Source organism: Budorcas taxicolor, chromosome 5 (genome assembly GCF_023091745.1).
Source record: "Budorcas taxicolor isolate Tak-1 chromosome 5, Takin1.1, whole genome shotgun sequence".
NCBI lineage: Eukaryota > Metazoa > Chordata > Mammalia > Artiodactyla > Bovidae > Budorcas > Budorcas taxicolor.
Genome location: NC_068914.1, coordinates 93,590,303 through 93,605,989, shown reverse-complemented (window position 1 = coordinate 93,605,989; position 15,687 = coordinate 93,590,303). Strand labels below are relative to the sequence as shown.

Here is a 15,687-nt window from a genome sequence, read left to right as displayed (position 1 = left end):
CCTGGTGTGTGAACCTTTTAATGTGTTGTTGAATTCAGTCTGCTGATCCTTTGTTGAGGATTTTTGCCTGTATGTTTGTCAGGAATATTGACCTGTTGCTGTCCGGTTTTGGTATGAGAGTAATGCTGGCCTTGTAAAATGAGTTTGGAAGTGTTCCTTTTCTATTTCTGGAAGAGTTTGAGAAGGATTGGTGTTAATTCCACTTTGAACGCTTGGTAGAATTCATCATTGAAGCTACCTGGTCCTTACTAGTGATTAGACCATTCACATTTCCTGTTTTTTTCATGATTCAGTCCTGGAAGGTTGTATGTTTCTGGGAATTTATTGAGTTATTGGCATCTAATTAATTGTGGTACTCTCTTAGGCTCCTTTGTGTATCTGAGGTGCAGTTGTAATGTCTTCCCTTTCATTTCTGATGTTACTTATTTGAGCCCTTCTTATTCTTGGTGAGTCTATTTAAAGGTTTGTCAGAGGAGCTCTGTTTTGAAGTCAGGCTGTGGAGCAGGACAAGAAACCATTTCAATGGTAGTGTCAACTCTCTTTCTTAGTCTGGAACTATTTTCCCTGTAAATACAGATATCAGGGACAAGTTTTCAATTTACATGATGTCCTGGAGGTCAGAGAAAGAATATTTCTCTTTCATAACCCAGCTCACTTCCAGAGTAGGCACTCAGATCTGAGGGTGAAATCCTTATTAGATCACGGCAACAGCAGAATTTAATAGAAAGATGTCTTCAAAGCCAGATCTTTGAAATCTTGACTCTAATTAGCTTTATAAGCTTGGGTAAACTGAGTTAAAGAGCCTAGTCTGCAGAGCCCTTTTTGTCACAATGCATGCTAATTACAACCATTCTTTGTATTCCTCTGCTCTTTGAGGACCTGTCAGCCTGTCAGAACTGCAGGTCACGAGGATCTGGTTCTCAGGTCTCACCAGCTTTAAGTGTCATGAAAGTGTCCTCTCAAAGACTGAGACTTAGAACTGTCATCCGCTCTGTGGTCCTCCTGAAGCCAGCTCCCATGTTCCACATGTAAATCTTGGCCTAGGGATTCCTCCATAAGACACCAGTAAAGTTCTCTGCATCGAGCTTTCAGCTGGGGGCTTAGGTTCTCTGCCCTTGCCACAACAGACTTCAAGGCACACATGACTAGCCCATTAAACCCACTGTGGGTAGAAAAAGATGAAACAAATACTAAATGTGTATATATTTGGTTCTACAGGGCAAGGTAGTCTCAGTGGGAATAGGCAGTGTGCAAGTTAGAAAAATGGATGGAGTCGGCTGTACTTAGCCTCACTTTGAGTCTATGCAAATAAAGTCTCCTCTCCCTAGGTGACTTGATACTGTGATAAATCCAAGTATTTGTTTTTCTGATGGTAGTCTGGAAACTTAATGGGTGTCTTCTCACCTCTTGTTTTTCTGGTCTTCAGAACTTCTAAGAGGCAACCTACTACATCTGAGATTGCCAAATTATGGCTTTTTCCTTTTTTGATGATGGAACATAGCCATGCATATTCAGTTGTGGGTTGTCTATGGCTACTTTTGTACTGAAACAGCAGGATTATGTATCTGCGATACAGACATGGCCTGCAAACCTAAAATACTATCCCTTTAAGAAAAAAGGCATGTCAACCCCAGTAGGACTTCTTTTCTCATTTACGGCAATGGATCACGTGACTAGATATCAAGGCAAAGCACCTTTGGAGGTGAGTTTATCTAATTAAAGCTGGCTAAGTTTTTTTTTCCCCCCTCCAAACTGTAAATGCATGATGAAGAATTATCAGGAAGATTTTCTGCATGCTACTCATCAGGGACACATACATGAGCTTTCCAGGTAGGGACTGTAGTACCCCATGGAAACAGCCCATCTCCAGTACTAGGTGAGCCATTAAAACATTAAACAGTATATAATAACGAAGAGAATCAAAACTACTACTTGTCGACTACAACAAAGGACACATTTCCACTACAACAGAAATAAATTTTAATTCATTGAAAAGTGCAGCAGTGAACAGGGTCCTTCGAAGGGCACTTTCTAAGTCAAATGACTGAGATGACACAGAGCCAGGAGAACTTCCAGGAACAGATGAGGCAAACACAGAAATTCACAAATTCAGTGGGACCTAAGTGGTGGTGAAACGAAAGCCCACCTAGTTCCACTGGTGGTGGACCAGTTTAAACACCCCTTTGCTGTCTCTTAATAAGGATCCTGGGACAATTTATCTTCTTCTGTTCAAATACTAATCCTTAGACACTTAAATTTAAGAACAGTTGGCAGACTACCCTAGTGTTGTTAATTAAAACATTTAGAAATAGCACCGCTGGTCAAATTCAAAGTTGCAGGGAATGTTACTGTATTTGCGGGAGAGCTTTGTGATAGGAAGTCTTATAAGGCAAAATCTTTATTCATCCCCAAGATCTCTGTTCATTCCTAATAGTTACAGTTCTCTATTCTGAAGGGCACCTGGTCTTCTTAAAAGGGAAAATAAACCTCCAGTCAGTAAAAGTGAGAGAAAAAAGGCAAGCCTCCTACAGTGAGGCCCTTATACATAGTCTGAAGAATTTCAGTGCATTTTGTGGTCTGTTAGTCTATAAACTGAGGCTTCTTTATGAAAGATGATTTTAGCATAGATCCAGAGAATGAAGCCAGTCCAAGAGAAAAAAATTAGACCATTTAACAATGAGAGGTACAAAGAGGGCTTCAGTCCGTCCCCCTACCAACCCAAGCCCAAATCTGCTGCATGAAAGAGCAGCTAGTTGATCTGAGTTACTCTCACGACCTCATCTGCTTTCAGGAAGCAGCATCATAAAGCTGAACAATACCACATCACAGTACAAGACCTCGTAAGAGCTAGTTTCTTTTTATTCGGGAATAACTGGTCAGCTTTCATTAATCTGGAAACTGACTGATTAATGTTAAGAATCATAGAATAAAGCTGATACCCATACTCAACATTGTAGTTTGCTTTTAGTTACAAAACTGTTAGAATTTCTTTTTCTAAAACAGTTCAAACAGAAGTATTCATTTCTCTTGCCCATTTCACCTCTAAATACCACCATAGTTACTGGGATTGTGTAAAGGAATAAACCTAATGGCTATTAACCCAACATGGCAATCTGGGATTGTGATAGAAAGTTACTTATTATGGCCATGTGTTACAAAGTGCTTAAAGCTCAACCTAGGACCTTACATAAAGCTAAAATCACAACTGCCTGAGTTGGACAGATTATAAACCACAGTTCCTCTTCTTACCTGCTGCCCCACCATCAACTAGCCTTCTTGTGAAGACAACATAATGGGGATTAGTCTTTGAGCCAAGAGACAGAAATATAGGTGTTCTAAACAGTGACGAAACGTCAAAAAAATCTGATTTTGACAGAGAAATAGTAAACAAGGCCCAAATTGCACCAGACTCCAAAAACTCAGGAAGTTAGCTGAAAGGGAAGAAGCTAAGTAGTTGGTACTTTACATCAACTCTAAAATTCTTACATCTTTTATAACAGAATGTCAGCAAAATGCAGAGGGAGTGTCACAACTTCACTTGTGGGCCTGGAACCCAGGCTCCTTGCTGGGCAGGCACTTACTATACCTAATTTATGGCCTTTCATCAACCCGAGAGCCCTACCTACAGGAGGCCCTCAGAAAACACAACCTTCACCAACCCTTGGAAGTCCTTCTCTGCTGAAATACTTAACCCACTTTATCTTTCAGATCTTAGAGGGGTGAAATTCCCTCAACAGCCCTGGTGTTAACTGGCTCACTATGTGAGCAGTCACTGGCAAGTAGATGTCTATCACCTTCAGTAACTACTTAGAATTAGCCTGTACCAAAAGCTTGCTATTGTTCTATTTCAATGAAGCACAAGCCCAGAATTCCCAAAAATGAACAGAGCTTGGTTGATAAGTTTTGAATTTGTGACCTTATCACATTGTGATGGTTATTATAAAAAGTGTATTTTTACTATCTAAAACCAATGGTTTTTGTCTTTAATCAGGTGGTTCAGCTCTGATGGTGGTTCTTCAAGCCATGTGATATTGGTATTTTTGATAGTGAAGTGCTTAATCTGGAATGCTATGCAGGTCCTCTGATTTTAGGTCAAGCTGGATACCAAAAACATTTCCCACCCCCAGCAAAGCAGTGCCATTTATCTGAATGGATTTTTAAGTCCAGATCACATGGGGACTAATTAAAAACTGTGGCCGCAGGACAAAAAGGGTTTGGTGAGAACAAAGATCTCAGGAGTATTGTCATCAGCTAAATAAAGGGACCAGGGACAGCCACTCCTGACACACAGGCAGAGTTCACAGTTTAACACATTGCACAAGGAAGTCAGCTGATTGGGTTGCTTTTTCAAACAGGACTTAAAGCCAGTCCAGAAACCCTTCCAGGCGTGGTCTTGAAGACTAGCTACAGACACCTACTCCAATCACTTCATCAGAAAGAGGTGAGCAGAGATCCAACCGCACAGGTGCTACAGAAGGTGTTTTGAGAATCTTCGTGTCCTGACGCTGTCATGATTGCTGAACATGAGACGAGGGTCAAACCTATACCTGGGGACAGAAAAAGCAAAAAACAATGTGGCATTAACTGTTGTGAGCCACTGAGTACTTCATTCAGAATATTAATTGGAAAGACTGGCCGGAGGGAAAACAAAAGCAGCAACTAAATCACCAGAAGAGACCTAGTGGGAAAGTCTAGTACAAAGCAGGAGTACTTCGTAATTAAGAGCAATTCCATCATAAGTCAGCGAGCACAAAATAATAGAGTGAAAGTGGAGAAAAGAAAAACAGAAGTAAGGCAAATCTTGAAAGGTGTTAGGAGGAAAGGTTAAAGCTTTTTGGGGGAGGGAGGAACCCCTAAACTATAAAGCAGCCTGGTGCAAGAGTGCAGCTCTTGCGAAAGCCCCTGCAGCATTTTCAAAGCCCTGTCCTTCTTTTACGTTTTGACACACAGACTGTGGTGGGTAAGAGGTAAGGTATGCACTTCAGACAGGAGCTTGAGCCTAGCTTATTATGAACATAGGTACCTAAAGTCACTGACATCTCTGGCCACCAATAAAATTGGAAGGCAATTCACATGAAGTATCTAGCACATAAAATCAATTCTGCCTGCTGATGCAGAAGATGTGGATTTGATCCCTGGGTCAGGAAGATCTCCTGGAGAAGGAAATGGCAACCCATTCCAGTCTTCTTGGCTGCAAAATCCCATGGACACAGGAGCCTGGCAGCCTCTAGTCCATGGGGTCACAGAAGAGTTGGACTCGACTTAGCAACTAAATAACAAAGGAATTTAAAAGCCACGTGGACTTTAAATAGCTTAAGCCAACATCAGCAAAGCCAGCATCAAGAATCTTAGCCCTAACCCTCCAGAATGTAAACAAGACACTTAGTAATGGTTAAAAACAACAGCTTCATGGAAGAAGGCATGAGAGAGTAAGGTGTTATTGAGACCATCTGGCTTATGTAAGTGGCTGAACCCCATTAAAGTCTCTATATAAACCTTAAGATTCTGCCAGGCAGGTGTGGAGATCTACTCATCTTGTGAACGCCCAACACAAGCCTCTCATACAAGCAAGCTGAGGCTTGTTCAACCAAGATAATGTGTCCAAGATCAACGGCTGTTTTGAGGATGGAGACAAGAAGGCTGGGTAGAAAGATATGAACTTACATCTTCTCATGAAGACACAAAAATCACAACTAACTGCTAAACAACCATTGTCAACACCCCCCTAGTCCCCGAACTTATCAAAAAGATATCCTACATCCAGAGACAAAGAAGCCACCACAAGGCAGTGTGGATGGGAGGAGGGGTTGAGACAGAATCACGTATATATATGGGCAAGTCCCTCTGCTGTTCACCTGAAACTATCACGACATTGTCAATTAGCTACACCCCAGTACCAAAAAAGAAAGGAAGCCACAACAAGACAGCAGGAGGGGTGCAACTGTGACAAAAGCAAACCCCACACCCATGGGTGGGTGACCCACAAACTGGTAAAATATTTTATCACAGAGGTTCTCCCACCAGAGTGAAAGTTATGAGCACTACATCAGGCTCCCCAGCCAGGTGGTCTGGCATTGGGAGGAGGAGCTCCCGAAGCATTTGGCTTTGAAGGCCAGTGAGTTTAGACTGGGGGAGGAAAGAGAAACTCCACTCTTGGAGGGTGCGGACAGTGTGCACCAGGACCAGGGGAAAAGCACTGTTTCCGTAAAGTCTGAGCCAGACCTACCTGCTGGTGTTGGAGGATGTCCTGTGGATGCAGGTGGGCAGCTGTGGCTCACTATGGGGACACTGGCACTGGTGGTGGTAGTTCCGAGCAGTACTAGTTGACATGAGCCCTCCTGGAGGCTACCTTCTTACAAGACCTGGCCTCACCCAACAGCCTACAGGCTCCAGGGCTGGTATACCTCAAGCCAGACAACCAAGAAGGTGGGAATACAACCCCTCCCACCAGCAGACAGGCTACCTAATGTCATCCTGAGCCCACAGCACCTTGCTGAACACAACCCATGACATGGCTCTGCCCACCAGAGGGACAAGATCTGGTGGAGTTGGACAGTGGGCCCAACTCCACGCCAATGGGCCCACACCAGTCTTCTCACCCGCTAGGAAGCCTGCAAAAGCCTCTCAGACTGGCCTCATTCACCAAGGGGCAGATAGCAGAAGCAAGAAGAACCACAGTCCTACAGGCTGTGGAACAGAAACTGCAACTAACTCTTCTAACAGAAAGGGGAGACCAGATGCAGCAGCAGAGGAATATGTCTCATACAAGGGAGCTCGATAAATTCCCAGAACAACAACGGACTGAGATAGACGGGCGACCTACTAAAGAACAGATGCAGAGTTCCCATAGCAAAGATTATCCAAGATCTTGGGGGAAAAATGGAGGTACAGAAATGCTTAAAAAAGAGATGATGTGAAGAAGAAACAAAGACGAACAAAACCTGAAATGAAAAATACACTAGGAGAAATCAGTGACAGAATAGATGAGGCCAAAGAATGGTTAAGTGAGCTGAAAGACAGAATGATGGAAATCACTGCCTTGGAAAAGAATAAAGAAAAAAGAATAAAAAGAAATGAGGACAGTCTAAGAGACCTCTAGGACAACATTAAATGTACCAACATTATAGGGGTCCCTGAAGGAGGAGAGAGAAAGGGCCTGAGAAAATATCTGGAAAGATAATAGCTGAAAAATTCCTCCATATGGGAAACAGTCTCTCAAGTCCAGGAAACACAGAGTCCCAGGCAGGATAAACTTAAGGAAGAACACACTGAGATACACATTAATCAAATTGGCAAAAATTAAAGAGAAGGTATTTTAAAAAAAAACAAGGGAAAAACAACATATAACATACAGCAGAATCCTCATAAGGTTGTTTAGTGGCATGATAAATTAAAAGTGATGAAAAAGAAGAACCTAAAACCAAGAATACTCAGAAAGGCTCTCATTCAGCTCTGATGGTGAAATCTAAAGCTTTTAAGTTAGTCATCAAATCATAGGAGGAGAGAAAAAAGGAAAGGGGTGGGGGAAAGACCTACAAGACTGAAGCAAAAAATGGCAGTAAGAACATACATATGTATCAGTAATTAGCTCAAACACGAATGGATTAAATGCTCCAACCTAAAGAAATACAAAAACGACCCATATATATGCTGACTACAAGAGAGCCACTTCATGTCTAGTGAAGCCATTTCATGAAGCCACTTCATGTCCAGTCACTACAGACACACACAGACTATAGTCACTATGGACACTCTGTCCAGTAACACATACAGACTGAAAGTGAGGGGCTGGAAAAAAGTATTCCATGCAAATGGAAATCAAAGGAAAGCTGGAGTAGCAATACTCATATAAGACAAAACTGACTTAAAAAAAATAAGGACTCTTATATGAGACAAAAAAGGATCTTAGTTCCCTGACCAGGGACTGAAGCCACGGCCTCAGCGGTGAAACTGCGCAGTCCTAACCACTGGACAGCCAGGGATCCCCACCACCTGGTTTCAGTTTACTGGCTTCCAGGTCTCGGCTCTGCATGCCGTGCTTGAAAGCAAAGTGTTACATTTCTTTAACAAATAGTCTACAACCCCGTCTCTTTAGTCACATACATTCCTTACTAACTTGGATTGAAGATATCACTTCACGTGTTAGGTGGCTAAATAATTAAGTTACTAATTTTCATCAGCCTTGGATATCATTCTTTCCTCTTTCCTATAATCAGAGTTTACGAACTGAAATAATTCTTTCCCAAAGAGAGTTTGATTTTTAATTTTATAATCAAGCCAAAAATGACAGGCGGCTTGCCACAGGCAGCTCAAAGGCATAGGGTGCTGTGAACCATGTTCCTGGTACAAAGTTACTATTTAAGAGGCATGAGAGTAGCCAGAACAGAAGTAACTTAGTAGGTGAGTTAAATGTCTTTCCAACCTTCATATATTGTAGTGGGCTTATTTATTCTGACATCTGAGAGTTCATACTTTGATTTTGTGTATTTAATATATTAAATTTACTGGCAAGTATTCAAGTTTCTATAATTGGGGCTTCTGAGAAATGAAAGGAAGGCAAGGCTCTGAGAAGCACTAGGACCAGGGTAGCCCTTGGTCAGCTTACATTAAAGCAGCCCCAAGTGTCACCAGAGCAATCAAGTGGTAACATGACAAGAACCACAGGCAGGAAGGGGAGCAAGAGCCCTGTGTGGTGGGGAGCAGGGCTGTGCCTCCAGCTAGAGCACCCACTGCCTGCGGAGAGCAAGAGTTTCAAGCAGCCCATTTTCTCAGCACAACTGGCTGCTGCACTGAGACCCAGCATTCCCCGTATAAAGCAGAACAGTGAGAAACAGCTCAGCTCAGAGCAGAAAAGACCCACTGGGCTTCCTCTGCCTCCAGGAACGGCAGGACTGCTGAAGACAACTGGGCAGTCATTGAGGACGATGGGAAACTTACCCGGGGTCAAAGACCCCTGGAGTGCGGCAGGTTGGTCCAGAGCAGGACTGTAACATCATCAGCCGATAGTTCATCTTTCCCAGAAGCTCTGGGTCTATGCTTTTAGCAATGTTATTGAGTTGGTGTGGGTCTGCAGTCAGGTTATAGACTTCTACGAACACCTACAGGGAATGAAAAGAGGGAGGAAAGAGAAGACCAAGGGTTATTACATCTGAAGTACGCCTCATGTGAGTTATTTCTAAATGGAAAGAGAGGAGGTGGATTAAAAACCAAGGCCTGGGAGAATGGCATCCGGTCTCAAGATCCTCAAAGAGCCCTAGGGTACGGAGCAGACAGTGGACCATCTGTTCTGAAGGTTGAATTACTCTGAGTCTATGGCCCACGTGCTGGAAACGAGCCTCCAGCACCCCTGTGCCTTCAGGGAAAGTCAGGAGGGAAGAGCCTACCTTCTATAATTAAAGCAGAGAACAGAAGGCAGGACTGTCAAATGGCAAAGGCTCAGAAACTAGACTAAGTAATAAGGTTACCGAGTGAGACTTGATATCTGAAGTTTATCTTTGCCTTCCAGTTGTGAAGATTCAAATGAGAACAGATATGAAAGGAACCCATCTTATAAAAATGTTAAGTTTTCCTATTTTAGATATATAACACCACTTGAGGAAAGATACATTATTTCTAAAATGAGATGCATCTAATAACACTATTTTCCCCTCCATCAGTACTTTGTTCTCCAAATTGGAGTTAATTGATAGGCTCAGAAGATGTAGATAAATTCTGCTTATAAAGGCTTCAAGTAGCTGCCCTTAACACTGTCACTTATCAAGTGCAAGGGACTGAGTTTGAGGGAAGCTCTCTTGCTTGTTCTCTGAAGTGCTTATGACCTACAAGTAAATAGTGAGCGAGTCAATTTCTGAGAAACATGATGAGTACTGGCTCCATATGGCAAAATGTAGGCTGCCAGATGGCGTTGGTGTGCACTCGCTGATGAACAGCAGAAACAAGGGACTGGAGTGCGTGTGATCCTCCAAATACTCCACACTGATCCGGGCTGGCTAGAAGCCCCCTTCCTCCAAGGATGCTGCCTTTAACCTGCTGATTCATGTGAGCAGCACTAGACTACGCCGTGCTAGGGACAGGAGGGTCTGAGCCAGCTGGTGGCCAGGAAGCTTTCTAGGAAAGGCCCCCGCCTCCTTTCACCTCCACAGAAGTTCTCACCCTCACCCCAAACTATCAGAGGAGCAAACAGACCAGGCATGTAGCATTCTGAAGAAGTATTTTGGGCGTATGTGTGGAAGGTGGTGGAAGTAGAGAAAGCCCCACCCAGCAAGGTCAGTTAGAGAAGTCAAGTATTGGCCTTGTGGAATTCTATTTCCTTAACCAATGGAAACGTAAGTGTGAGTACAGATAAAAATTGGGAGATTGTGACTGACATACGTATACTACCATGTATAAACAAATAGCTAGTGGGAAGCTGCTGTATAGCACAGAGAGCTCAGCCTGGTGCTCTGTGATGACCCAGAGGGGTGGGATGAGGGAAGGGGAGGGAGGTTCAAGAGGACAGTGATATATGTATACACACACAGCTGATGCACTTCATGGTACAGCAGAAACTAACGCAATATTGTAAAGAACTATGCTGCTGCTGCTGCTACAATTATACCTCAGTGAAAAAATAAACCCGATCTCCCCAAGGAACATTCCTGGAATTTCTCTTCTGCCACCAAGTCCAGCTAACAAAGCCCTGGCAATAGACACAAGGGGTGGAGGGACAGTGGGCCCTCTTACCTCCTGGTCATCAAACTCGCAATATTGTAAGTTCCACAGTTCTGACATGGTCCTCACACAGGCATAGGTGTTATTATATGCATCTTCACACACACAGTCAGGGAAACATTGCTGTAGGGACATTAAAAAAGTTAGCTGAAAAGCACCTTCAATAGTGACAAATGCTACTTGCATACAGCGGCAGCCAGGCCGGCTCGAGCCAGACATACAACTGGACAGAAATGAGGAAACTTTCCACAGAGAAGTAAATTGAAAACGGACGTGAGGCTCAGCTCCTACTAAGGGCTGACTCGATTAAGGAACATGAGGTGTGGCTGCTGTGTGTAGATTGCTGCCATCTCTGCCTGCTCATCTGCTAGGAATGAGTTCTAACGAGCCCCTGTAAACAAACAGGTTGGTAAGGAGAAGAAATTAATACGCAGGTGAATCACTCTGCAGGTTATTTTAGGTACTTTCATCCTCAAGGCTTGGAGAAAGTCTGAAATTTTGTGGAATCATTTGCAGTAAGTTGTTTATGAGCACTCTTATCACCAAATAGGACTTGACTTTGATTCCATCAAGTGTTCCATACCATCTTTTGGTTGGGTTCTTACTATCTTTTAACATGTCAGTGTCAGGCTTCCATTTGGAGTTGACTCTATTACCCATTCTCTATAAAGAGTGGCTGATGTCGCTCATGTTCCCTCCATGACCAGTCTGGCTGCCACCAAATCAAGATGCTCATGCTGGCCCGGTTATAGGTGGAAACCCTGTCTCTCTGTTGGATGCCACTGATCACATCCCTAATGAAAAGTGGTACCACAGTTGGCATGGGTAGAAAAAAGGAAGGGGTCCTGATAAAGTAAGAAGGAGGGCAGATGCGTGAACTTGTTATAAAAACTGGAAGAATTCAAAGTGCCCGTTCTTGACAGTACGTCGGCAGATAATCATTTTCAGGATTACTTTTACCTTTGTTTACCTCCTAACCTCCCAGAGTCAAAGTGACAGGAAGACGACTCAGATTAACTGAGTTTCAGCACTGGGCACGTCTAAACCCGTGCCGGCTGTGCCGTCCGTGAGAAGGCGTCTAAGACAACTTGGGCCACACTCACAGACACTCCAGGACTCAGGGAAGGACACGTGGGGTCGGTGACGTTGCGGCCTTCTCCTTGATATTCCACCAGGACGTCTGATCGCCAAGTGAGATTACTGGCCCCTTTCTAGAAAGAAGAGCGAAAGTGGTTTCAGTGAGGCATCCAGAGTAGGATAAAATCACAATGTTATTCATTCTGCCACTCAAGGGGTCCTGGGAGTCAAAATGAACTGACTGTCCAGTAACTGAAGGGAATGACTAAAATGGAGGCATTTGAAGGCTGCCGAGTATCACATCCAGTTGTAGAGTCCTCACATGCTCTGTTGCTCAATCATGTCTGACTCTTTGTGACGCCATGGACTGTAGCCCACCAGGCTCCTCTGTCCATGGGATTCTCCAGGCAAGAATACTGGAGTGAGTTGCAATTTCCTCCTCCAGGGGAATCTTCCCAACCCAGAGACTGAACCCATGTCTCCTGTGTCTCCTTGCATTGGCAGGTGGATTCTTTAGCACTGAGCCATCTGGGAAGCCCCTAAGATTCTCACAAGTGATGTCAAATGCTTTGCACATAGTTATTTCTCAGGACTACTCCTGTGAAGCAGGTCAGGAATGGAAACCAACAAAGTCGTGAGGCAAGAATCAAAGTTGTATGGCAAGGTGCTGAAAGTTCAGATCAGAGTAAACAATACTGTCTATAAACTCCCTAAGAATTCGTCTAAGCTCATGCTGAGAAATTAAATATGGCTGGTGAGCTAAGGACTGTAACAGGGCTGTAGTACCTCTTGATGGTCAGAATGAAGATACCATACATATATAAACTCATTTCATTCTTGCTGCACATCAGTGGAGCAGAAGGAAAAGAGCAGAATCGTTTGAAATGGGAACGTTTAAGACAGACACACAAATGGTGAAAGGGAGAGGGAGTTTGGGATCAAAAGGACAGTGTAAGCCAGGATGGGAGCAGGACACCTGGTATATGGGTTCCTGATACCCAGCTTTCAGACAAGGAAGCAGTGCCAAGGCCGGTGGACAGGCAGGCTGGTACCGAACAGAAAAAGGTCCTGACAGCAGGCTGCCCACTTGTACTACATAGAATGGCAGGTGACGAGAGGCTCTGGGGGTTTTGAACAAGAAAGTGACACAGTCAAGGCTGTGCTTTAGAAATGCAGCCCAGCAGCAGAATCTGACCTGGGCCAGGCTAGAAGGGGCTCATAAGGGAATTCCCTGGTGATCAGCGGTTAGGACTTGGCACTGTAACTGCCAAGGGGTGTGTGTGTAGGGAGAGGGAGCTCTTAAAATGGTCTATAGTCATAGTAGTCGAAGTCTGGTTTGTGGTCTATCAGCAACACCTGGGGGCTGGTTAGAAATGCACCATCTCATGCCCTACTTTGGTCTTAAAGAGCCTGTCTACATTTTTAATAAGATCCTCAGCTGACTCATATGTACAGGAAAATTCGAGAAGCACTGCTCCATAAGAGTGGTGCTCAAAATGTGTCCCCAGCAGCTGGAACTGGTTACAAACTCAAATTCTTTATTCCCAGTGGGGGTGGGGAGCAGTCTGCACTTGAACCAGCCCCTCAGGCACTGCTGATGGGTGCTAGTGTGAGAACCACTACCCTGAGGACTTAAGTGGACCTATCTAGCCTGGTGACCACAGCAGGGGCGAGTGTGTGGTCTGCTCAAGGCTGTAGGGGGTCACAGCTGCTTGGAAAGGAAAGTCAGAGAGGAACTGATGTCCTCAGTCACTGTTCTACGAAGAAACCCACACCATCTTGTGCAGATGAAGGTCACAGAAATCCTAAGCTACAGGAGACTTCAGCAGTCACCAACTCCCCTGTAAGAACCCATTCTGCCAATCCTGAGCCCTGGAAGCTGGGGGTCAGGGGAAGAGCTTATCTGTCGGCCTTGAGTGGACCTCAAAACCCCACACTTAAATGTAAAAGTATACAGGGAGGAGAAGAGTGCCTGGAGGTCGAGAGCAGAGCTCTCCAACTTGGCTGCATATTAAAACCACTGTGGGGCCACGTCACATCTACAATTAATCAGGCTTGCTGGGGCTGGGACCCAGGAGTCAGTATTTTTCTTTCCCAGGAGATACGAATGTGCCACCAAGTTTGAAACCAATGAAGGGGTCATTCAGTGTTTTCTGTCAAAGGCTAGACAGTATTTAGAGGCTGTGGCTACACAGTCTCTGTTTCCACTTCTCCATTCTGCTGTTGCAGCAGGAAAGTAGGCCGAGCAGCACACACAGATGACACGGGTGAGCACAGGTGTGTCCTGATCCAGTTTCATTTACAAAACCCCCAGGGTGGGCTGACTTGGCCCGCAGGGGTTTGCCACGCCCTCGTCTACAGCAGCCCTGTCCAGCAGAACTTTCTGACTGAAACATTCTGTGACTGTTGCCTGATACAAGGTGTTTGCAGCAATTGATATGTGGCTACTGCCACTGAGGAACTGAATTTCTCACTTTATTCTAGTTAAACAGTCACATGCAGCTAGTAGCTACCATATTAAGGCAGAGCCAGAGGTACGAGAGCCCTCATATGCCAGAGGTTTCCACAGGACTAACCTTCAAAAGAACAAGGAAGATAGCCAGGTCCTGGGTGGCATTTACAAAACTGCAGAGAAATCAGCTATACACAGCATAATGATTTTATCCCTATAGTGTAGTTTTTTTTTTTTTTTTCCTAACTAGAAATAAGATTAACAGTCTAAGATTTGTCTAGGAAGAGTGAAGAGAAAAATTTCCCTCTATCTGATCCTATAGATTTATTGCAATTCCAGCTGAAGCCCAAAAAGCAATCTGAAGAGCTGTTTTTATAAAGTTTACATGGAAGATGGAAGAAAGATAACTGTCTTTTAAGATACCCTTAAGAACAACTCTTAAGAGACCCCTAGTAACCCTAAGAGAGAAGTGTGCCCACGCAAGGTTTAATTATACAGCTTTATAACAACACACTGGTTGAGGGATAGACAGATCTGTGGAACAGAAAAGACAATTGAGTATTTATAGAAAAAGAAATGAAACTGAATTCCTGACTCCTACCATGCAAGAAAATCAATTCCAGATACATCAAAGACTCAAAGCTAAGAAGCAGAACTACAGAACTTCCAGAAGAAAATTTGGGAGAACTATTTTCTGACCTCAAGGTTCAAAAGTATTTCTATAAACAAGACACAAAGGACACTAAATCATCTCATAAAATGAGGTGCTTCACACACTCAACTCCTGCACTGTCATACCTTAATGCAGGGAAAAGACAAGTCACAAACAGGGGGAATATCATGGGCAAAAAGAATTTCACAAGGGAAGAAACACAAAAGACATACATGAAAGATGATTCACTGATCAAACACCCAACTGAAAAAACAAGCAAAGGATCTGAATAGACATCTCTCCCAAGAAGATATACAAATGTCCAACAAACACATGACAAGGTATGTTTGACACATGACAACAAATCAACATGATTAATCATTAGGAAAACGCAAATCAGAACCACAATGAGTCCCACTCATACCCACTAAGACACAGTAAAAAGATAACAGCAACTGCTGGCAAGGATGTAGAGAAACTGAATCCTTTCACACTGGTGGTGGAAATACAGAGAACAGTGCCATCACTTTAGAAACAGTCTGGCAGCTCCTCAAGAGGTTAAACAGAAAAATCACCACATGGCCTAGCAATTCTACTAAGGGTACACTCAAGAGAATGGAAAACACTGGCTCACCCAAAAATCTATATACAAATGTTGACGGCAGTGTTACTCATAGAGTCAAACGGGAAACAATGCAAATGTCTACCAGCTGATGGCTGGATAAACACGTGGCTGGATAAATACATGGAACACCACTCTTTAGTAACAAGAAGGAATGAAGGAGTAACATGTGTT

General features: G+C 43.8%; 1 protein-coding gene across 1 annotated transcript in view; it reads right to left on the bottom strand.

The window, feature by feature from the left end:
* Positions 1–1,970: 1,970 nt before the first annotated feature.
* GNS (glucosamine (N-acetyl)-6-sulfatase) overlaps positions 1,971–15,687 on the bottom strand; it is a 48,323-nt gene continuing 34,606 nt past the window's right edge. Inside the window, exons 11-14 of the mRNA XM_052639739.1 lie at positions 11,814–11,921; positions 10,723–10,833; positions 8,938–9,098; positions 1,971–4,547 (exon numbers count right to left, since the gene is read on the bottom strand). Coding sequence (XP_052495699.1) covers positions 4,469–4,547; positions 8,938–9,098; positions 10,723–10,833; positions 11,814–11,921 — 459 coding nt within the window. The 3' untranslated portion in view covers positions 1,971–4,468. The remainder of the gene's footprint in view (positions 4,548–8,937; positions 9,099–10,722; positions 10,834–11,813; positions 11,922–15,687) is intronic.